Source organism: Punctularia strigosozonata (assembly GCF_000264995.1).
Source record: "Punctularia strigosozonata HHB-11173 SS5 unplaced genomic scaffold PUNSTscaffold_1, whole genome shotgun sequence".
Classification (NCBI taxonomy): Eukaryota; Fungi; Basidiomycota; class Agaricomycetes; order Corticiales; family Punctulariaceae; genus Punctularia; species Punctularia strigosozonata.
In genome coordinates, this window is record NW_006767433.1 from 4,501,360 (window position 1) to 4,523,693 (window position 22,334).

At 54.4% G+C, this 22,334-nt stretch overlaps 8 protein-coding genes across 8 annotated transcripts; 5 read left to right on the plus strand and 3 right to left on the minus strand.

Annotated features, from left to right (window-relative positions):
* Nucleotides 1–1,175: 1,175 nt before the first annotated feature.
* On the plus strand, nucleotides 1,176–1,995 carry PUNSTDRAFT_58362 (uncharacterized protein; the record flags this gene model as incomplete). The annotated part of the gene is made up of 2 exons (XM_007379552.1): nucleotides 1,176–1,318; nucleotides 1,374–1,995. 2 exons carry the CDS (start codon nucleotides 1,176–1,178, stop codon nucleotides 1,993–1,995), a joined length of 765 nt encoding a protein of 254 aa, XP_007379614.1.
* Nucleotides 1,996–4,245: 2,250 nt separating this feature from the next.
* On the plus strand, nucleotides 4,246–5,742 carry PUNSTDRAFT_130322 (uncharacterized protein; the record flags this gene model as incomplete). The annotated part of the gene is made up of 5 exons (XM_007379553.1): nucleotides 4,246–4,456; nucleotides 4,561–4,775; nucleotides 4,839–4,958; nucleotides 5,013–5,315; nucleotides 5,380–5,742. 5 exons carry the CDS (start codon nucleotides 4,246–4,248, stop codon nucleotides 5,740–5,742), a joined length of 1,212 nt encoding a protein of 403 aa, XP_007379615.1.
* Nucleotides 5,743–6,085: 343 nt separating this feature from the next.
* On the minus strand, nucleotides 6,086–7,932 carry PUNSTDRAFT_110729 (uncharacterized protein; the record flags this gene model as incomplete). Its single annotated transcript, XM_007379554.1, has 10 exons — nucleotides 6,086–6,117; nucleotides 6,174–6,245; nucleotides 6,303–6,495; nucleotides 6,546–6,876; nucleotides 6,936–7,034; nucleotides 7,089–7,401; nucleotides 7,455–7,530; nucleotides 7,583–7,717; nucleotides 7,770–7,833; nucleotides 7,886–7,932. 10 exons carry the CDS (start codon nucleotides 7,930–7,932, stop codon nucleotides 6,086–6,088), a joined length of 1,362 nt encoding a protein of 453 aa, XP_007379616.1.
* A 643-nt stretch (nucleotides 7,933–8,575) lies between these two features.
* PUNSTDRAFT_140926 (uncharacterized protein) lies at nucleotides 8,576–11,187 on the minus strand. Its single transcript, XM_007379555.1, has 11 exons — nucleotides 10,530–11,187; nucleotides 10,410–10,472; nucleotides 10,296–10,360; nucleotides 10,159–10,219; nucleotides 9,888–10,107; nucleotides 9,797–9,831; nucleotides 9,698–9,749; nucleotides 9,185–9,643; nucleotides 9,045–9,130; nucleotides 8,920–8,986; nucleotides 8,576–8,864 (listed from the first exon to the last, which is right to left on the minus strand). The coding sequence occupies exons 3-11, from the start codon at nucleotides 10,351–10,353 to the stop codon at nucleotides 8,658–8,660; spliced, it is 1,245 nt and encodes a 414-aa protein (XP_007379617.1). The 5' UTR covers nucleotides 10,354–10,360; nucleotides 10,410–10,472; nucleotides 10,530–11,187; the 3' UTR covers nucleotides 8,576–8,657.
* A 350-nt stretch (nucleotides 11,188–11,537) lies between these two features.
* Nucleotides 11,538–13,782, plus strand: PUNSTDRAFT_81236 (uncharacterized protein; the record flags this gene model as incomplete). Its single annotated transcript, XM_007379556.1, has 13 exons — nucleotides 11,538–11,858; nucleotides 11,916–12,014; nucleotides 12,067–12,163; nucleotides 12,220–12,415; nucleotides 12,468–12,499; nucleotides 12,559–12,596; nucleotides 12,653–12,685; nucleotides 12,743–12,764; nucleotides 12,821–12,953; nucleotides 13,012–13,051; nucleotides 13,109–13,125; nucleotides 13,185–13,606; nucleotides 13,663–13,782. Coding segments are annotated over exons 1-13 (1,452 nt in total), but the record flags the coding sequence as incomplete, so codon positions are not given.
* An 868-nt stretch (nucleotides 13,783–14,650) lies between these two features.
* PUNSTDRAFT_118108 (kinase-like protein) lies at nucleotides 14,651–17,997 on the plus strand. The gene is made up of 11 exons (XM_007379557.1): nucleotides 14,651–14,793; nucleotides 14,850–14,987; nucleotides 15,049–15,241; nucleotides 15,293–15,351; nucleotides 15,404–15,543; nucleotides 15,598–16,427; nucleotides 16,484–16,927; nucleotides 16,986–17,222; nucleotides 17,281–17,414; nucleotides 17,468–17,630; nucleotides 17,683–17,997. The coding sequence occupies exons 1-11, from the start codon at nucleotides 14,695–14,697 to the stop codon at nucleotides 17,820–17,822; spliced, it is 2,577 nt and encodes an 858-aa protein (XP_007379619.1). The 5' UTR covers nucleotides 14,651–14,694; the 3' UTR covers nucleotides 17,823–17,997.
* PUNSTDRAFT_140930 (uncharacterized protein) lies at nucleotides 17,982–19,436 on the minus strand (the record flags this gene model as incomplete). Its single annotated transcript, XM_007379558.1, has 6 exons — nucleotides 17,982–18,182; nucleotides 18,238–18,610; nucleotides 18,661–18,721; nucleotides 18,772–18,850; nucleotides 18,906–19,235; nucleotides 19,297–19,436. 6 exons carry the CDS (start codon nucleotides 19,434–19,436, stop codon nucleotides 18,047–18,049), a joined length of 1,119 nt encoding a protein of 372 aa, XP_007379620.1. The 3' UTR covers nucleotides 17,982–18,046.
* Nucleotides 19,437–20,302: 866 nt separating this feature from the next.
* On the plus strand, nucleotides 20,303–22,318 carry PUNSTDRAFT_59760 (cytochrome P450; the record flags this gene model as incomplete). The annotated part of the gene is made up of 8 exons (XM_007379559.1): nucleotides 20,303–20,539; nucleotides 20,585–21,076; nucleotides 21,120–21,255; nucleotides 21,309–21,398; nucleotides 21,461–21,764; nucleotides 21,821–21,907; nucleotides 21,960–22,088; nucleotides 22,141–22,318. 8 exons carry the CDS (start codon nucleotides 20,303–20,305, stop codon nucleotides 22,316–22,318), a joined length of 1,653 nt encoding a protein of 550 aa, XP_007379621.1.
* Between the last annotated feature and the right edge of the window lie 16 nt (nucleotides 22,319–22,334).

Below are 22,334 nucleotides of genomic sequence, written 5' to 3' on the forward strand. Positions count from 1 at the left end.
GGTGCGGCGCGGGCTCGGTGGACCGCCGGAACTCGGGCAGCAAAATACAAGGGACATCCTGGCGTTCTTAAGCTTCTCCACCGCAGGCAACTCTAAAACCACCAGAAGACCGCACTCGAGAGTTTCTTTTCCTTCATATCACGCCTCGAGGAGCTAGCGGAGCGGCACGTGGACGGGCGTACAAGGTCGCGTTGGCGACTGCACACGCCCGATCTGGAAAGCATGAGCTGCGTTGCCTGAGAAGAAGCCCCAGCGCCGGAGAAGACGTACTCCGTATCAGACTTCCACAGATCTCGCCATATTCACAGGCAGGACCTGTTTACGTAGCGCGTCGAGACGCGGTCACGCCCGATGCGGCGGTCGATTACGTCGATCGCTATTGTAACGCGTACGGGCGAGGGAGGGGGTCTGTGCGACTGTGCAAGCCCGGGGATTCGCGTCGGCGAAGACGAGGGGGGCCTGTTATCGGTGGACGCGCCCGTAAAGATGAGCAGATCTTGGGTATAGCCTTGCGAAGGTGAACGCGAACAAGCGCGTGACTCAAAGGGGAAAGGGACGAGACCCCGAGTACCGGGTTAAATTCTTCGAGCACTTGTTTCATGCCAGCGTGCAATATTGCTGGTTATGGACATCTGAAGGGGACGTCGTGATGCAACTCAGGCCTCGAGGACCGCAGCCGAGGGTAGACAGCCATGATTTTTGTCTCGACTGCTCTGCGAACGAACGTTGCGCCAAATGTGAATCGTGCAAGTCATAGCATGCTGCTAGGTTATCAGGTTTGTAAGGTCTGGATCAGGCGGCTTCTGGGCAGGTGGCAGAGGGCCTCGGACGCTGCTCTTTCCTTTCGCGGCCACAATCCCTGTACCATATCGCGCCTTAGCGTTGTTCTACCGTTGTTCTCCAATTGGGCCCCGCACAAACCATGGCAGATATAACATCGCCTTGTCGCCCTATTCCAAACTCACCAAGCCCGAGCCGCGCTTTGGCAACACATCTCCGAGACCACACAGCTAGTCATCGCTGCCTCACCACCACCTCCGCGCCGCCGACATATTCCCATCTCTTAATCCATACCCTCCTATAAAGTAATCATCATGCTCCAAGTTCCCTCTCGCCACACATTCGATCACTTTGCGACCGGTCCCATGTCAATCGACCCCGTTCCGCACGCGCCTATGCCCGAGGTGCGGCTTCCGCGCACCCTTGCTCGGCCACAGTTCACGCCGGTGTCGCCGGCCGCGATTGCTGCGCTCGACCCCGATCTTGCGGGGACGCCCATCGAGTACATCCGCAAGGGTCTCCAAGCCCAGGCATCTCAGTGAGTTGGCCTTACATCTCGAGTTCAACTCCGGTTGCTGATACCGCGTGCTCAGGATGCTAGCAAGCTGCTCACAGCTTCCCGCGCTCCCGCCGACGATCCCGTCGTCGCGTCTGCCGCCTTCTCTCTCGATACCCGTCGCGCCGAGCGCTTCGTCCCCGACGCATCTTCTCGCCGTGTCCACCATTGGCACCAAGTCTACGGCGGTGACCACCGTCCCGACCCACCACCTCGTCCTCGCCGCGAACTGTGCGCATCTCCCGGCATTCCCCCGCGCCGCCGCGCCCTCGTCGCGTACGCAGCTCACCTTGCCCGTGACGCCCATGGCCGTGCCCGCCGCCGAGGCCTTCCCCACGCTCCATCGCTACCTCTACACCAAATCCGTACCGCAACTCCTCACGGCGCTGACCAACCTCCAAATTACGTCGAGCGTTCTCAACGCTGGCACGTCCTCGCGCCAGGTTCCAGGTTCCACCCGTGCCCAGCTCTCGCATGCGCTTGCTCAAAGTGCGGGCTACGACGCCCAGAGGCTCATGAACCTCGCCCAACGCGTGAACGGCTTCTGGCGGAACGCGTGCGCGCTCGGCGTGTTCGATACGGAGATGTGGGACGCGATGGATCTCGCGTGGGACGTCATCCTCGGCGCGCTCAACATCGTCCTCAAGGGGCGCCAGTGAAGGACCGGCGCCAACGCGCTCTACAAGTGCCCTCTAGCCTATTCAGAAAATCAACCTAATTCACTCTGGAAGTGGACCCCTCTATTCGACTTTCCTCTAATACTCTCTCGTCTCTCTCCGCTCCGTTCATGTCCGCCGCTTTTACTCATAGCATCACTAATACCGGATATCCCCTCAACTGCTTACTCCTCTCTGTATTATCAAACACCGGTCCCGGCCCTGCTCGTTTGCTCGTGACATCTTGTAGCCTAGTTTGTGTATCTAGAATCGACTGTTGCCTCTCTTTCTGCCCAAGTGAAATACCATCCCGGTCCGCACTATCCGAACTGGGTTCAAACCGACCGTGCGACTGCTTTCCTAATCACCGTGAGACGATTCATATATGACCTCGACTTCGTGGAAGTTCACGTTCGCCGGCTCTTGCACGCAAACCTTGCTTCGACGGCTAGATGAAAACAGAAGAGAGGGGTGTTCTTGAAACGAGCGATATGGTACCTTCACATCCAGTCGCGATCTTGCCCATCGATAAATCGAGAGACGCCTCGTGTCGCAACTGCCAGCTGGCAGTTGTATGCGGAAGCTTTCTCGATCCCTTCTCCCAACGGCACAGGTATGCCTTTGAAGTTTTACCGCGTCCTTCTTACGCCTAAAATGCGGCATAACGAGGTATTTTGTAAGCATCGTTCAGCTCGTCATTCGAGGCTCTATATATACATACTGAGCCTTGTGGTCAATATATTGATGAAGAAATATCGCAATTGCGAGGTGAAATGTCTTGCGCGCATCCACCTTGTTTCCGCTGAGCGCGTATGCCCTTCACCAAGGCGTTTCAGCGCGGGTGTGCCCCGCTTCGGCTTCATGAATCATCAATTCGCTAGCTCTAGATCCACGCGGGAACAGGTTGGTTTCTTCACTCCACGACAAGAAATATGGATGGATCTGAAGCCAAGTGCGTTGATATGAATGCTTCCTCGCTGTCTGTCGCATTGACAGATACACCCCACATATCGGGGGAAGACAATGTTCCATACTAACTCGACGGTCAGATTTTCAGAGGCTCTCAGTTGTGGCCGGTATTTCGTTATGATTTCGCATGCCGGGTCTGGCCAGGGGACACCCACTACCTCCAAAGGGCGATGCTTGGGCAAGCCGCCCGGGTCCAGACTCGCGATATGAATTTTAGCACGCCGCTTTGCTCGGGAACGGCTTCCGCATCACATGGTCTTGCGGAGGGCATACATATGAACGATCGCATGCAGACCGCGACTCGAGAAGTCCGGTAATTATGCTCTATATCGTGGAGGCCTTGACTTGTGACCTCAGCCTCAAAGGACCGGCGTCTTGCCTTCGGCACCCTGACGTTGACCGCTTCATCCTGTCTGGACGCAGTGCAAGTTGGGTTGAGCCCGCGCTCAAAAGCGGCCGGTTCCGTGATTACAGGCATGCGGGCGCATGCTCCAAGTTGCAGCGGGCCGATCTGAAAACTCGAGTTACTTACTCGGAACGGACCCTGGACAGACAGCATGATACTTCTTGAGTCGGGACATAGGCTAATGCCGATTATCTACTGCGAGTTTTCCTGATTCACGGCAGCAAGAAACTGATCCGGGTCCCACTGGGAGTATTCAATTACGTTCGGAACCTCATACATTGAAGCACGACTACAGACCCCTGAGATATACAGTAGCGGGTGTGTCCTCTTCATGTAGAACACCGCGTCGCGGTTTCAAAGTACTGTCTATATATTTCGTGTTTGCTGGATTAGTATGCTAATCGCCCTTTTGATGATGAGAGCGTACACGAAAATATCGGCGTTGATAGCATTCGTCGCTGAAGTATCATCAATGCTTCTTATGAGAAACAACGAGCTTAATGAGCCAACCCCATCCGCTGTGACTAGATTTTCTCCTCGTACAATGATATCAGTAAGTACGTATAATTGACCCAATGAGGGAGATGCATTGATACTCCCCTTGTCCCGTCCTTCCGGCTCCGCAACATTAGGATGATACACGAGTCCCCACATGCAACTATCCATGCAGTGAAACCAGCATTTTATGCGATTGCACCGCCCGTACTCGCGGTAAGTACCCGCTCGGTATTTACCCGAGCGAGTCTGGACTGCGCGGGGTGGCGGTGTACCGCACCCTCCGAGACCGGCGCCCGAACTTGCGTCCACCTTTCTCGGCATGCGCGACCATCTCGGCCGCGCCGGCAGGGAATGCATAGCGACCGACGCCTGAGCCCGCCATGCCCCTCCGCCCGTCGACGCCCAGCACGTCCTCGACAACCCCGACCCCCTCCCATCACGGCCTCCGCTCCGGCCTGCTCCACCTCCTCCCCCGCCACACCCTCTTCAACGTTCGCCTCGTCATCCACGGCCTCACCAATGTTCCCTATGTTCGCGGCGAGTTTGGCGTCAAGTGGAAGTTCAGCAAGGTTCAGGCTGCTCACCATGGCGGTGGGCTACGCCGGTTGGAGAAACCGCGTCGCATCCGCCGCTCAGCCCTCGTCCAAGCAGCAGCTATCATCATAGCGCAGATCACGACGCTCAATCATCGTTAGATCCACCTGCATCGTCCCTCTCACTCTCGGTGCCACAGACCTCGGAGCCCGACTCGGGCTTCTTCTCCTCATCCGAGCGGGGTATGACTCCCTACGTACCACTCGTGGAGCATGCCACCCAATGGGAGCATACCGTTGGTGTCGTCGTCCAGATGGGACTCCACAGGGAGACGTCCGAGCTACTACCCAACGAGCTCAAACTGCAGGTGGTTCAGGTGATTGCAGTTCTGCCTTGATATCGTACCTCAGTACTGATCAGCCGCAGCATGTCATACAAGGCGATCCAGATGCACCAAGACATCCAAGATCGGGCACGCTCACGCTCAACCTTGCTGAGTATGCGGATAAGGAAGCGTTACTACCCCCTACCACATAGCAAGACGAATGCGCTGCTGAAGGTGATTTACGTTGTCCATCTCGGTCCCAATCCAACTCACTTTTGGCACGCCCAGCTGACCCTACAACTGGACTACGTATCCGGTGACAAATCCTACGTCGCACCGCCGCTCGCCAAAGGCGAGATCATGGCTGGCGTCTCCGGTATCCTCCTCAATCAATGCGCACCTCAGCGCCCTCGCGCGACACCCTACTCCTCCACCTACGCTGCCAACTCCGCGCTCTCCCTCGCCGACTCGGGCACGCACTCGCACGATTACACTGATTTAGACGCGCCATTCGACGCCCTCCACCTAGTGAGCGAGGAGGCGGAGAGCGAACAGGGCACAGAGCGCCTGATCGAGGCGTTGTTCAACCCCGTGCGCACTGCCGACCCGCGTCCGAGTCCCTTCACCATCTACGACCCGGATCGACGATGGACAGCGCGACGACGGGGACCGCTACCACCACCACGACGGAGAGCGACGACGTCGACAACGAGCGAACGGAAGCGGGAAGGGGAGGCGCGGCGCGCGGCCGTGGTGGCGCCTGCGCAAGGCATATCATACGCGACATCCGGACGCGAATGCGACGGCGGAGAAGTACGCGGCGCTGGGGCTGCTCGGTCCGGAGCATACCGTTCGTGGGAGGCCTCCCATGTTGAGCGCGGAGACGGGCAGCGATCCGGGAGGTTATGTGAGGATGGACGCGCGGACCGGGAAGGGGAGGGGGAAGAACAGGCCGCCGATGTTAAGCGGCATCACAGGCAGCGAGGGCTTCGTCAAGGTTAATGCGACGCCGGCGTAAGGTTGGAGGGCACCATGTTGTTACACACACCCCTTTCGTACGCTCACTTCGTTATTCTTACATTATCTTCGTCTTCACTCTATACATGTTCGACGACGTCGCGATTAGAAAGATGTCCCCTTCGCCTTAGAGTACGCTGTACTGATCAATCCACGATAAATTCTGATACATTGCCCTATACTCTTTACTGTCGGATGATATATGATTACAGGGATATGTTTATAGAGATGACTAGGTTAATAATCGCGGCACAAATATACAAGCAAGGGGTGTCCTACGGGTTTAACATGATGTAAATAAAAAGCACTGAAACCGAACGCAAACGTGTGTCAGTACAACGCATTCAGAGCATAGGCTCGTCCTCTTTGTCACGGACTACCAGAACGCACAGAGTCAGCAGGTGACGGCGGAAGATCGCACATAGAGCTTACAGCGAGGCAGTCTCGCGGTTGCGCTGTCCTGCCGAAGAGTGGGAATGACGATTGGGCGTTCGCTGGATGCAACTGCGAATGCTCGTTAGTGCACAAAGAAACACATAACAATACGAACACGATCAGTACCTGGTCCATATCTGGTCTCGTCCCATTTGCGCATCGCCGACACGCTAAAGGCGAGCCAGACACCGAAAAGGGACGAGTTGTTGCCCAAAACCAGCGCGATCAGACTCCAAATGGATTTCCAATGCTCGTCCGACTCCGTGCAGAGGTACGAAGAACCGATAACGCGGTCGTTGAGGTCTTTCACCGCATAGTCCTGAAACGAGCATGAGTCAAAAGGCGCGTATAGAAGGGTTCGATACCGACCGCGATTATGTTGAGTACGCCCAATGATGCCGAGCGCAGCTTGGTGATTGTGGTTGGTTCGTTGAAACCGTTCGCCGCGTTCTGTGCTTGGGTCAACAAATGGAGTGCGCCGATGCCTGTCACGCCCATGTTGATACCGGAAGTACCGGTGCCGTTAACATACGTCTCTTCAAATGCATCCACGAGGGTCGTTTTAGTACTGTTGCCAGGCACGAACACGCCGTGCTCATCGCCGAGCGATATGCCGTTGCTATCCGTATAAATGGAGCCCGTGGTCTCAGGGGTGTAGGATAAGACGTCCATCCATATTGTCAAGTCATACGCGTTGGCCCTGAAAACCAGCAACAGCATTTAGGATAATGAGCGGGAGGGGAATAGCGTGAAACTTGCGGTGTGATCGTAGTATCTTCTGGTGCAGCAAAGTTGGCCGATTGTTTGCAGTACGGGGGAAAGCTGCAGATCGGAAACGTGTTGTTGGGAAAGTTTAATCTGCGAAGAGTATAAGAACATGTTCTCGCGCGTACGAGAACGAGAAAAATTCACGTTTGGAAATATGCCGACAAATCGTAGAAGGAGTCGGAGATGTTGGCTTGCCGTTCGGCGGCCCAGGTCGGAGGCACCGCAGACGCAAGGTCGAAGTGCGAGCACATGGAAATGACGGTCTGATTCGTCTGCCCATTCGCGTCCTTGTTCAATATCGGGTTTCCGTTCTTGTCAATGCCGTCGATTTGCGGTACGGTTGCATTGGCGCAAACGTCGTATTGGAAACTCTGCATGGACCATAACCATACCATGGTCATTCTTGTCACGTTCGCCTGAAGCTTGGCACCAGCGTAATTGGCCCCCACGTCGAAGCCTGCGGAAATGGAGCGTATGGCACAACTCGTATTCAAGGTAAGGATAGCGTACCAGCGGAGTCACCGGAGTCCACGCCCGTTACTGACCATGCGAAGACGCCGGTTGGGGAAGTGTAGAATATGTCGCCCTGAGAACACGTTATAAACATCACAAACCCACGCTCCAAGGGGTATGCTCACCACTTGCAGATTCCGCACCTGGCACTGTATACTAGGCTTGTTTGTGGGGATAGCGTCGAGTAGGACGGTTTTGAACACGGCCTCTTTGCCTTGGGTGAGGATGTTCCATATCGTTAGGCCTCCATACACGAGGAGCTGCAAAGGTATAAGCGCCTGACTTCTGCCGTCGTGAACAAGCCCGATTCACCGACGAGATGCCCAACAAAGTGATAGTGTGCCTCGGACGGCGCCATGTTCTGGTCACTGGATATCTTTCGGAATGACGTTAGGATGATTGCGTCAAGTCGCGTTGGACACGCGTACGAGCTTATGGGCAGGAGCCCGACCGCTGTGTGGAGGAAACCCGGCATGGGCGGAAGCAGGCTGCCTGTCGAGGACAGCGCGAAGGGATTAAGAGCAAAGGCACACAGCACACCGAGAATACGGATGGATGATAGCACACGTAATTTGTCTGTCGTCCTCGTCGTTGACCACGGGTACCGGAACGGCGGAGCTTGCTGATGGGGTGTCTATTCATGGTCGCTGGGCGCTTCAACCAACTCCGATCAGTGAGTAAATGCTCCATTCAGCTCAACTCTTCAACACAGGAATTCAAGGGCGCGTTGATAGGGACGTGATTATGATTGTACGGGCGCTAATAACAGTCTTGGTCCGTGATGGCCGGTGCGAATGTGTCAGTTACGCTCCCTTTAACCTCGATCACTGCAAGATCTAGGCCATTCAAAGCATAAAATCTATCGATGCATCCGGGCCGGTAGTTTACCAGCCGCTGTAGCACACGACCATGACTTTTTACTGATCTGAGGCAGCAAGCATATGATCCATCGGCGAGAGTGCGCGGCCGACGTGCGAGTGAAGTCTTGCTTACAGGTAGCGGCGCAGCAAATTTGTCGCGAGTTCTCACGACCAGGAAGGGATGACATACTTTAAAGTACGTATACTAGACTCAGACTGCCGGTATGCCCGACACAAGATATCAGAGAGCGTCACAGCGAAAACGGACGTCCGCAGCTAGTTTGAAACGGCGATGATCTACGATACACAACTCGTGTGCTCTCCGCATGCAAAGCGAGAATCATGACTTCTCCGAGCTCAGGCGATGCCCCTCCTGCCCGACAACGGTCGCGACAGGCCCGACGAAGTGATGCCGACCCCACGTCACCCAGTTCGCGAGGACGATGACGACGATCGCGCCGACTGCGACGATCGCATAGTTCATATTCGTAGACGTCACAGGATGCGCGGTAGGAAGAATAAACAGGATACAGATGAACACCGTGAACTGAGCGCAGCACGCGTAAGCATGCCGTTGAATGTATTCAAGCTGCCCGACTCACAAGGAAAGAAGCGAAATTGATGGACCACGACCACCGGCCGAGGGTGAATGGACCCTTTTCAGTGAGGCTGGGATATATAAGCGTCAGCTCGCCGGATACGGCCCGGGAGACTGCGAATTACTTACGAGCTAGGCCAGAAAACCCTTATGAGTATTGGTTGTAGATAACCGAGCATGACCGAAATAGCCGCGGACGACAGGATCGCGTTAAACTGTACGTCATCATGAAGGAGCAGCTAGGCAGGCGAGCTGAGCGCTAGACTAACCGCGATAGTCGAGCCAATGTATGCACACGAGACGATGCAGCCGATCAGGACGGATAGCCATACGCCCCAGTAAGGCGCTTGGTACCGATTCAGTGCCATGAACTGGCTCTTGCCCGGGAAAGCGTTGTCGCGCGCGAGGGCATAGAACAACCGTGAGCTCGCGGTGAACGCCGTGACAGCCGCCATGAATTGCGCGAGCGCGATCACTGTTAGACACATAAGAGTTAGCCGCTTCCCGACGGCGTCGTAGTAGAGCTGGGCGATGGGGATGGCATAGGACGTCGCCTGGACGCTCGCGATAGACTGCACAGCGAAAAGCAAAGCGAGCATGTAGACGAGCCCGATGAACCACGAGCCAACGATGCTTCCGACTACAGCGAGAGGCGCGAGGATCTCCGCACGTTTTGCCTCTTCGGCTACTTGGGCAGCAGTCTCACACCCCTCCAGCGTATAGACAGCCTTTGGTACGACTGATCAATGTCTAATAGGGGCGGCAACCTAGTTTCATCGTACCTGGAGGAAGCCAAGTAGAACGACGAATCCTCTGGAGCCCCATCCTGTGAAACTTCGCGGAGGTTAACGTTGTAGGGGAATGGGGTGATATCCGCTCACTTCTCGAAGTCCGTGAAGACGAATTCTGCGGTATTCTGGAACAACATAGGAGTATGAGCGATGTATCAGATCACATCGAAGACTAGCAAACCTTCGTGGGCGCTTTGACCAAGAGGGTGATGACGAGAACGAACGTACCCCCAAGCGTCCACCATACGTTGAAGCTACTCATACCACCGATGGCCTTGGTACCGATGGTGTTGATGATCCCGGAGAGAATGTTGACACCCCAGGCAATGGCTGCGATTTCGACCCGGGTGAGCGTACGGCCTTGGCCAACCTCAGCCAGGGATGCAAGGTACAGGGCAACGCTGGGGATTGAGTCATGGGAGCACCTGGAACAATCTACCCCAGCAGCATACCTCAAGTTCCCTGATGTTCCCGTGAAGACCATAGCTATCGAGTAGATCCATCCCGTGCAAACTGGAAATGATAAGGCGCGAAAGTAGCCGAGCGTGACTGTTTTGATTTTTGTTTGAATAAAAGCACGAGCTCTCACAGCCAAGAATAGGTGCGTCTGGCTTCATCTTGCAAACCCAGAAGTAAAGGCCACCCATAGTCGGACTGTGCAAATCCGATCAGCATGAGCAAACGCTGATAAGGGGATGCGTACCTACTATGCACTACAGATCTCGGCGAGACATAAAGCGATGAGCAACATGAAGAGACTGCATATCTGACGGATTCGCTTAGTCTGATTCGATATATGCAATGAATTTCAGAACAAACGCACATTCCATCCCCAGAAGAGACCGAGTGGGCCGCCAGAGAACAAACCCGTCTGGAAGGCGCTGCTCATCCCCGTGAGGATACCAATCGCGCAGAATGATATTCCGAGCACTCCGAAGAGGGACATCTCCCGCCTAAACTCTGCCTTGTATCCGAGTTCTTGAAGGCGGCGATCCGATTCTGTGGCCGGTGTCTGCTGAACCTCGGGGTCACTGAGCATGGCTTGGCTCGTTACATCGCCATTTCCGGACTTGTACGCATCGTCGACGTCCATGATGGAGGATTTTCGGTCGCGAAGACGTCTCCAAAATGCGGACTATGGGGCGGGAACAGGCGTCGAAGTCCACGGACAGACCGATTGCCTTATAATACCATCACCTCAAGGTGTTCTTCCTATATCAAACCCTCGTCGCTTCCCTCGCTTCCCTGCCCACGCCGGAAGCATAGCCCGGTAAGGTACTGCCGCCGCAATGTGCGAGATAACATTGGGACCAGCGTATCGCAGTCTGCTCTGGACGCCTGCGCTGTATCGGATGCGCGACCTTCTGCGGATCCGTGGATAGCCAAGCACGTCGAGCTGCAGTTCTCGCGGGCGCCGACTCAGGCTGGTGGTCCCCGTGTATCGAGTGTCGTTGTGCGTCTTCTAAGCCGTACCGATAGCGGAAAAATTGTGCACCAGGACGTCGTACACGCCGCCGGCATCGCGGTGAAGCGATACAAAGGCACGTCCTTGCGATGAAGGACCTTGGAGGACGCGGAGAAGCTGTGGCGATGCAAAGGTGGTTGATAACGTTAATTATAGAACTCAACGATATTCAGTTCACATACCGCCAGCGTTTGTCCTGACCCCAGTACAATGCTTTCCACAAGCTCGTATACGGACTGTATCCCGCCACGACCGGTTGCAACAATCATGCCATGCGAAGCATTGACAATCGCGTCCGGATTTAGCTCGGCCGAACCGGTCCGCTCATATCCGCCTACGCGCTTCTCTCTCTTCCTCTTCCACCTGGGACGGTCCAAGGCGTCATGAGCTTCGCCCAGTTATCAACACTGATAAATAGCACTCGAATGCCTCGCGATCTAACCATCAGACGCGATTCTGTTCGGGTCGCACTCGCTGGTCCAGGATGATATCCCTCCGTTTCCTGGTGTTGGCAGCGCTGGGCTCCGTGGCTTGCTACAGCGAGCCCGTTCACGCCTCCGTGAGACCTTCAGCTTCACAGCATGATAGCTCGTCGGTCGTATATGGTCTCTCCAAGAATCAAAGAGAACTATTTACCTCGACTATGTCCGATTTCGACGAGGGCTTCAACACCACGTCGGAACTGCTGTACGTTCGCAAACATCACATCCAGTTCCCCCGGCTCTGAAGTAATAGATCGTGCAGATTCAACTCCGTTCGATACACCGCTTGGTATGCCGTTGGACTACTTGCCCGAAACGAGGATGGAGACGTACCTAAGGCTTCGGCCCTGCTTGAGAATGCGTGCGTAGAACACCCCATCCTCCTCCGCAATTTCCTCTCACGGCTACCATAGGATTGCTGCACAGTACAAGGACCCGACAAAGATTTGGTTCGGTACATTCAAGGGTACTCCAGATGATCCCGATCCTTCCACGCTTCCCAATCCTCAGGTTTGTGACGACACTGTATCGACCGCTGTACCTGTGGCCTATTTCGTTATCCGCAGATTTATACCGACTATGATCCCAACGTCCGCGGCTTTGTGGGAACGTCGTTCATCATCGCCCTTGAAGAGTTCAAACATCTTCTGAAACCCGGTCTTGTCTCTCTTATCGAAGAGTCTCTCTACAACGCCACTATCGGGGATGGTTATCGCGTTGGAGGCTGGGACAACGACAATCTGTACCCGGTTTATTCGAACCGTAGGCATACACACTGAACCTTCCAATTTGGTTATTCACGTTTTGTCGGTAGCATGGCTTATGCGATGTATATGCAGTTCATGGGTCCGTGAACAGGCTACGTAGGTATCGTTCTCCTCACTGTGTGCCATGCCACATTCTAGGTTGGCCATAACCTTGGCGATGACAATCTGACGTACTGGTGAGAGGACCTCACCACTCATACAGATGTCCATTGTATTGACGATGAACCCCTAGGGGGGACATTTTTGCCCGAGAGGCTGTGGATCTGTACGTAATACCATGACAGCCGTTTTCTCCATGATCACTCACCAAATACCACCATAGATTTGACCAATATGACACTTTGGCAGGTTTCATCAGCCACCTCAAGCCCGATTACTGATTCAGCATTCATTGCAACAGTCGGAGTTCAATAGCGCGACGTACGAGGGCGTTAGTTTGTACGCCCTTACGCTATGGAACCGGTACGGGCCGCCGAACAGTGTCGTCAAGAAGCATGGTGCTCGTATGATCAAGGGTATATGGAAGACAATTGGTGCGTTGCGCAGTGAACGCATGCTTCGTACGTTCGGTTGACGATTTGATATGCATAGGTCAGCTCTATAACCCGTCGATACTGAACCTCGGAGGACCGTGCGTCTCGTTGTCGTCCCGTGTATCAAGACAGCCCCATTGACATTGTTTCCTTAGATGGGATCGCACGTACGGTGCGTCCCTCCTCCTCCATACGAGATTAGGATGCCTACCATATTGACATATGACACAGGTTATGACATGACGCAGTACTTTAGCATCCTCGGCGCTCAAATCGCCGGTCTCGTCGGCATAGACGAAGCCCCCATGCCATCTCCTCTAGTCAACAGCAATCACTACAGCGACGCCGCGATCATCCCACTTCTTGCGATCATCTCTGCGTCGCATGACACGCTAGTCGCGCCGAGCGTAGTCCAATATCTGAAGAAGCTCGAAGGAAACCATACATGGACCGGCAATGCCTATAGTCCTCCATTCGACTACGCAACCTCTGGCAGTCAGCGCAACTATACCGTATGGCAAGAGGAGGGGCTGAGTATCGGCGCAATGGAGATCAACGAGGCCCGCGTTGGCGGCCCTGCTATCAACAACCAGACGTTCAACCCTGCTGTCGTGCAATGGGACACTGGCATCGGTTCCGTCGGTTACTTAGCCGTAGGTTGCGATCGTGCCAACGCGTTGCTGTTGAACTGATCTCCGCCCCTTATTAGCTGTTCCCGACGGAGAACCATATCAGCGGCGTTGTCGACAAGCGTAGCTTAACCATCACTTACCCGGCTCCAAACAAGACAGCGTCGGTCACCACTATGTTCACGCTAATTATTGGCCCTCCGCAGAACATTTTTACGTCGGTCTCGTCTGGAGCTATCCATGTATCGGGGCTCGATGTGGTGCTCGGCGGAGACATCGCTGAGTTCACTTCTGTCGTCACGTATAACTCGAGCCAGAAAATCAAGTACGTCCACAATGCTTGGGACCGCGCATCGGTAATACTGACGATCGTGCTACAGCGACTTCGAGTATATGAACGTCACTTTCATTGTCCCCGACTCTGTCGCGCGTCCGACGCTGCGGCTACATTTCTCTCCACAGTGAAAGCGAGACGGACAAGTCAGGGAGGAAGCTGTGCCAATCGCTTCAATCTATGACTTGTGATCCTAGATAGCAGTAGACAGCGGCATAGCATTGATTCCTGGGGCCCGACATTATGTCTTGGTCAACGATGAGAAGTTGGGACGGCGCGCGCTGGGTTCGCTCCCATGAGCGGCTGTCCTTGACAGATGAGTCAGCCAAACAGTCTATTCTGGCGTTTCATGTGGTCTCGCGCTGCGCGTCCAGCGGAAGCTGGGTTTGGTTGTAGGATGGAGGAAGCGCTGTTTGTAGGTGGGCAGTCGGGACGATGCAATGGTAACGCCAAGTATATACGCAGCAGTACAAAGTCGCGGTCGGAGACAAAAGGCGAGATCAGCGCTAACAGCTTAATCAGTCCTGTGTGGCTGTGTAGTCCCGAAGGCGCCTTGATCGGGGTCATTGGCGCTGTCCAACCCCTTCTTCCCCAGGACCGTTATCAACCCCAGCGCACCCTCCCTCGACCGTTTCGCCCTGTTCGAACATCGCCCACGACCTCCGCAAACCCATCGCCACTGCACCGACAAACTGTATATACTTGCATGCCCGCAGTCAATGCTACATCCACTGCTAAGCGTACGACGAGCTCGTCCGACAAGTCATCCACGAACGCGATGGATCGCCCAGAGGAGAAGGAGGTTCCAACTCCCTACGTGATATCTACCCACATTGGCAAAGGAAGCTTCGCAGACGTTTACAAGGGATATCATGGGGTCCGTCGATCCCGGTCCTCACCTGGATGCGCAGTTACTGAATGCACGATCTTCAGGAGACACACCAACAGGTAGCGATCAAGACAATAAAGCGCGACGGACTTACAACCAAACTCCTGGACAACCTCAAGAGCGAAATAGACATTTTGAAATCACTCTCGCACCGTCATATCACAAAGCTGCTCGACATCGTCGTGAGCACAACCGATTTCCGTGGATGCTTCGATTCATTGTTCACATCATATATCACTTCAGCGTGGAGAGTACCGTATCTACCTGATCATGGAGTTCTGCTCCGGAGGCGACTTGACCAATTACATCAAGAAACGCGGCCGAGTGGAGGGATTGGAATACATCCCTTCACCTGGAGCGGCTCCTCAGTACTATTCACACCCACGGACCGGAGGGCTGAATGAGATTGTGGTACGGAGCTTCCTACGGCAGCTCGGTGCGTAGCCCGTCAAGCATGCGTCCCCCCAGCTAACTTACCCTTCAATAGCGCGCGCGCTCAAGTTTCTTCGTACGCGTAACCTTGTCCATCGTGATATCAAACCTCAGGTGATTTTAGTTTGCTTTATCGCTGAAAGTTTCGTGCTGAGCCACTGGTCAGAACCTGCTTCTGAATCCCGCCTCTCCCGAAGAGCTCGCCAGAGGACATCCACTGGGAGTTCCGATCCTGAAGGTCGCTGATTTTGGATTCGCTCGCTCGCTTCCCAACGCGATGCTCGCGGAGACTCTTTGCGGTTCACCGTCAGTCCACCCCTGATATCTCTTGAATGGCTGCTTACTTCGTGCGCGACGCAGGTTGTACATGGCGCCTGAGATTCTCCGGTACGAGAAATATGACGCAAAAGCCGATCTATGGTCCGTCGGCGCTGTATTGTACGAGATGGCCGTCGGTCGCCCGCCCTTCCGCGCCCAGAACCACATCGAACTTCAGAAGAAGATTGAGCAGTCGCGCAACGGACCCAAATTTCCTGACGAAGATCCTCGATATCAAGTAAACGCGGACGGGAAACTCGTAGACGGCAAGGGCGAGGAAGTGCAGAGGGTACCCGACGATGTGAAACAGCTCATCAGGGGCCTGCTGAAGAAGCTGCCCGCGGAGCGACTAACGTTTGAGGAGTTCTTCAAGAGCACCGCGCTTGCGAAGAGCAAATTCCCGCGACCATCCAGAGAGCCAAGTCGGCAGGCTGAGCTTGAGGCGCAAGGGACGGACCCAAGCATGCCGAACCAGCCTTGGCCGCAAGCGCCTGAACACCACAAGATCATTCCGCCGGAGGTTCTGGATCCGCATGCTGTCTTCCCTCCGTCCAAGTTCAATTTCCGGAGGACCTCCAGTACGAGCACGCCCCAAGCTATCCCACGGAGGATCAGTCCCGGATCTCATTCGCCTGCTGGAAGCCCGCCTTCTCGCCCTAGTCCATTGTCGCGGAGTCCATACACGTCGCCGAGACGGAACGTCGTCGAGCTGCCGACAGTGGAAGAACACGATGATTCGGGACCGAATACTAGACCGTTCAGCACCGAAGCCTCAATTATCGCCGGCGAGACTGATGAAGATGGTCAGCTCAGGAGGGAGTACGTTCTGGTTAGCGATACCAGGGCCGTGGAGTTCAATCGTGCCGTCGATGGCAAGTCTTACAACTGCCAGAGCGTTCGAGGGAAATAACCGACTTACTATCCACAGAAATAAACTCGGCTCGACGAGTACCTTTGCATAGCAGACGGGTATCGATGCCACCGACACCAGACGGTATCGACATCCCGTCTACCAACGCCAACACGACTTTCCCACCTCCTCCATCTGCTCAATCTCCTGGACATTATCGCACGCTCTCTTCCTCTCCTACGGCTGCTGCCTCACGAGCAGCGACGAACGCTCTTTCCCGAGCGCTCAACCTCGCGTCGAAAAAGCTCTTCGGCAATGGACCAAGGTCATCACCTCCCACTAGGGACACGTTTGTTTTCCCGCCTTCGCCGAGGCGGACGCAGCTCAACGTGCCCAAAGAAGAAGAACGAGACCCCGCAGAAGATTTGTTGCTGCAAGGTCTCGAAGAGCTTGCGCAGAAGACTGATGTCCTCACCAACTGGGCCGACGAGTTATACGAGTATGTCAAGGCTATACCTCAGAGTAAGCTTTCTTGTGTTCTTATTAAACTAGAAACTCTATGTTGACCGTTTGTGCCCAGAGCCGTTGCCGGATCCGAACAAGTTCGCACCTCGATCAGGTGAATCAGAACGCCATGCCAATAGGCGGAAGATTGCGGACCAAGAGGCGGAGTCGAATGCCATCACGGCGGTTGCGGTGTATATGCTCGTCATGTCCTTTGCCCAGAAGGGCATCGACAAGCTGCGCGACTTCCAGGAACATGCGCGCATGCGCGATCCTGATGGATCCTTTGCTGCCAGCGAAGGCTTCGATGAGGGTAAGTTGCAGTTGAGTGTGCGTTCGCTCGAATTAATGGTCCCGATCGTTCCGCATAGCACTCGCATGGTATAAAGATCGCTTCCTGAAATGTGCCGATCGAGTGGCGTTAGTCAAGACTTGGCTGCCGACACATCATGAAGGGCCATCCGCCTATCTGTACCCCCTTGTCTATGAAAGGGCTTTGATGCTGGTACGCAACAACTGACGTGTGCATCGTCGTGGTATACTCAAATCCGCGTACAGAGCCGAACTGCTGCTCGCAAGGAACTGCTCGATCAACAAGTAGCACCTGACGAGTCCGAGAAGTTATACGAGGAATCTCTATGGTGCCTCTACACCCTGAAGGACGATCTTCTGCAATCTGGCAATCCGTTCATGGACGAGGATCGGTCCACCATCGCTACTTGTAAGCCCGAACATCACTCATCGTACCGCGTACTGAAGCAGTGCGTTTCCAGGGATCAAGCGCACCAAGCTCCGCCTTGTGCGATGCCGGGCGCGGATGGCCATGCCGGATCGCGAGCGTCTACAGGATGCGCGTGCGGATCAGAACCTTGAAGACGTGCAACGCATACCTGCTCCTGCTTACGCGATATAAGAGACGCCCCTCACGCACGCGCAATATTTATATAGACTTATCATGGACATATTATTTTTATCACAAGGATATAGGTGTTGTAACGTTTATCAATGGTAAGGATTTGCCGTCTTTCGCTTCTGCTTCTGCTTCTGCTTCCGCATTGTAACATTATCCATGGTTATGTATGTGTAATAATATCATGCTAAACGGTGATCCGTGGTGTTTACGATGTAAACAGTCCTCTAGTCATCTCCGTAATTGAGGATCTCGAAGTTACCATATCCTGTCGCAGGATCCTCTCCTACTTTGCCACCTTGAATACTTGAGGTCCATCGTGCGTACGGCAATATCGGGCCGCCCGCGAGCGATACGGCCATTCTAGGGAGCACTAGTGAGCGTCGAAATTTAAGCGGGGGATGAAACAATTACTGACGAGCTCATGTTGAAGACATAGTCCTCGCCGTTGATGGTATAAGTCACGACCACACCCACTTCCGAATCATCGGGCGTGCCAACCAGCAAAGGCAGCTCGGTCCATATCTTGCCTCGAGTCTCGAGGGTGATGTGTTGCTGCGTATGTTCGGCGCCGTTTTGCTCGACACTACAGAAGTTGACGATCTTCGTGCCGTCCTTGGAGAGGAAGCCCGAGGTGTACCATGTGTTCGGATCCGAAGCAGGGACGGAGGAGCCTTTGGGCAAGTACGCGAAATACACGAAGGTGTAAGGCCCGACAGCGCCCCGGCCCCAGTACCATTGGTTGGTGTTCTCGCTGAGCTGCTTCATGCCAAAGTTGGAGTCGTGGTATCCTGTTCCAATCACTCGTTAGTTCTATACATTGCGAGGAGTTGGTACATACCGTTGCCGGAGAACGTGTATGTTTGCTTCCCAACTGTCAGATGAGCATCCCCAGTGGCACCCTGTGTGACACGCTATGAACGAACGATAATTCGGGTCGAAAAAGACTAACGGGTACTGCATTCGACCACCCGAGCCACGGGCCAACTAGGTTGGGTGCAACAGTGGTACTGAAAGATGGGTCATTGGGCCTACCACGTATGTGAGTTAAGTGCATAACAGTGACATTGCGTAAGAGGTACATACTCGTCGCAGGGGTAATGCGGCGGGGTTGTCATATCCAACGTCAGGTTCCCGCTCACATACCCAAGCCCGTCTTCGAACCGAACAGTGTATTGCGAAGCCGTTGAGTTCCATCCACCCAGTCCAGGCCATGCTCCGTTGCTGTAATCGCCCACGGACTGACTAACGGACCCATATCCCGAGGCAAGCCCAAGAGTAACCAGAGAAGTTCCATTTGGTAGGGTCGCGCTGACTTGTATGTAGAACGGAACGGGAGACAGTGGTCCGAAACCGTATCCAGAGAAGTATACGATCTGAAGCGCGGTCCCTTCGTTGGAGAGGAGATCGAAGTACCTGTGAAAACGAGCCTATCTTTCTATGTTCCAACTCGACTGTGCAAGGCGAGGACACCTACCACCATTGCCATGGATCCTGCACGGTGGTCTGCAGTTTCGCCAGAGGCACATGAGGGGCGTCGATGTACCCACTGTGCACCCCGTGAATCAAAGCCGCGATAAAGGCGGCGTAGTAGGCCCGGAACCCTTGCATGAACATTTTTGCCGCTTTCATACGGTAGGGAGCGGGGTAAAGGGTGGTATTTTCCCTTAAGACGATGAAACGTCGGGCTTAAGTGGGTGATTCCATTTCTAGCGGAGAAAAGAAGGAGGACCGCGTGCCGCGGAGATCCGCATTAATAATGCAAGTCCGTTCGGGCAAACGACGACAGGATGTGGATAGCACATCGTGATGCAGCAGTAGCAGAGTGAAGCTTGAAGCTCGAAGATTCATGCAGACAAAGAGACAAAGTCGAACGCTAGAGCTCGGCAGCTCGGACCGTTGCCACCGGAGACGCGTCGCGTGGGTGTCAGGTGATCGTATTTTCGACATGCTAGATTGTAGACACTGACACTGACACTGACTGACAGTTGTGGTTTTACTTATCCTCGCCAGTCGGAAGCTTTGCAAACGAACACTCAGAAACAGCGAGAGCATCTGCACATGGGCGGTGATTGACTCATACGAATCGGTGCTAAACAAGTTTCATTGGGTATTCTGCTGAGCATTGACATGCACGTTTCGAACCATCGCTATCAGGACGGACCCGCTGCTCAGTGCTGCACCTACTCCTTACTCACCCATATTTACCAGCATGATATTGCACACATTAAACAGATTGCTAAAGGACAAGTTGGTGCTGTTCACGGATTAGGGGGAAATTTTCCTTGAAGCTTCATACTCTCCCGTTGTCTATGCGTCTTGTTCACGGCTAAACGGCTATTCGCACGGGCGAGTCTCCCGCCCGGAAATTCATCGCGGATCGCGGCTAATACGATGAAGGTTGTATATAAGCTCGCGGTACTCACGTCCCAGGCCGTTATACCAGACCAACGAGCTTAAGACTGCCAAGGATGACACCAGCAATGATCCTCTATAGTGTAGGCGCCACCATCGCTGTATATGCGACATGGCAAGCCCTTTCGATCCTATGGGAACGCGCACGCTCCCCTCTGCGGAAGCTGCAAGGTCCGGCGAGCCCGAGCTGGCTCCTCGGCAACTTAGCCCAGTTATTCGCAGATGATCCAGGATCTGTGCAAGCCAGCTGGCTACAGCAGTACGGAACGACCTTCAAGATCAGCGGGTTCTTCAACGTAAGCGGAGTCCAGTTGCATTGACGCGGAGCAATGCTGATTCATTTTGCACAGCGGGACCGACTTTGTACAGCGGATCCCCGCGCACTTAACCACGTCCTGACCCACTCCGCGGACTACCAGAAACCAGCATTTGCGCGCTATAACCTCAGCCGAATCCTCGGCGAGGGCCTGCTCGTGGCTGAAGGCGAGGCTCACCGTCGTCAGCGGCGTGTCATGAATCCCGCGTTCGGACCTGCGCAGATTCGTGACCTCACCGTCATCTTTCTTGAAAAGGCAACGCAACTGAGGGATGCGTGGCTGACCGAGGTGCAAAGCGCCAGCAGCGAAAAGCCTGTGAGGCTAGATGCCCTCTCATGGCTCAACCGAGCGACGTTGGACATCATCGGGCTCGCGGGATTCAATTACCAGTTCAACTCCCTTGACGGCGGGAAAACCAACGAGCTCAACCAGGCAATGACCACCATGCTCAAGGCGACGGGTGGCACACGACTCTGGACGATCCTTCAAGCTCGCATTCCACCTCTGCGCTGGGTGGTCGGTCATGTCAATTCATCCTCATACTGCCTTAGCTAAGTTCGTCTGGCAGCGTACAGCACGGGATCGACACGTGGAATTTTCCCAGAATACGATGAAGCGCATTGGCTATGGTCTCATATCCGAAAGGAAAGCAGCACTTCGCGCCGAGAAGCAAGGTGCATATATTGAGAAAAGCGACGTGCAAGGTAAATCCGCCTGCTGGTTTCTCTTAAATGGCGGCTTGAAGCTATCTGAATAGGACGGGATCTGCTTAGCCTCCTCGTCAAGGCCAATATGGCGGTCGACGTACCGGAAGATCAGCGCCTTAGCGACCATGAAATCCTCTCCCGTACGCGCTTTACCGTTTGCTCTCTCCTGCCGCGCTCCGTCTTATCAATTGTTCATGGGCAGAAATACCAACTTTCATGGTCGCCGGCCACGAAACGACGTCCACCGGCACGTCTTGGGTGCTTTTCTCGCTGACCCAGGCCCAGAATGTGCAACAGAAGCTACGTGAGGAGCTTCTCTCTGTTCCTACGGACACACCCTCTATGGACGAGCTGGACGTTCTACCATATCTGGATGCCGTGATACGAGAGGCCATGCGCATACACGCGCCTGTGGGGGTGACAACGAGGGTAGCGATGAAAGACGATGTGATTCCGGTAAAGGAGCCTTATGTGGACAAGTATGGAAATATGCATTGCGAAATTCGGTAATACGTCCTGTTTCGTGACAACGTACATCGAGCTTACACTATGCGGCATGCAGAGTCAACAGGGGTGATTTCATCCATATTCCTATCGCAGGTATCAATCACGCCAGCCATATATGGGGCAATGATGCCCATGAATTCAAGTGAGTAACCTCCCTGGTTGACTATACGCCTCGCCCTGACCACTCTGCACAGACCGGAGCGATGGTTGGAGCCAGGAACGATGCCAGAAGCCTTTTCACATAATCCTGGTGTGTGGGGACACATGCTCACCTTCCTTGGTGGTCCGCGAGCCTGCATCGGATATCGTTTCTCTCTTGTTGAGTACGTGATCCCTTCCCCAAGCAGGAGATGGTCACTCAAGTCACATATCTAGGATGAAAGCAATTCTGTTCGTTCTCGTTCGCGCATTCGAGTTCACACTCGCTGTGCCCGCAAAGGAAATCTCGAAGAAGTCTGCTGTGGTAACACGACCGACAGTCAAAGGCGAACCTGAGAACGGCAACCAGCTCCCTGTGTTCATCAAGCCTTACGCTCCCGACACTAGGGTGTGATCCATGTGTTCCTTCA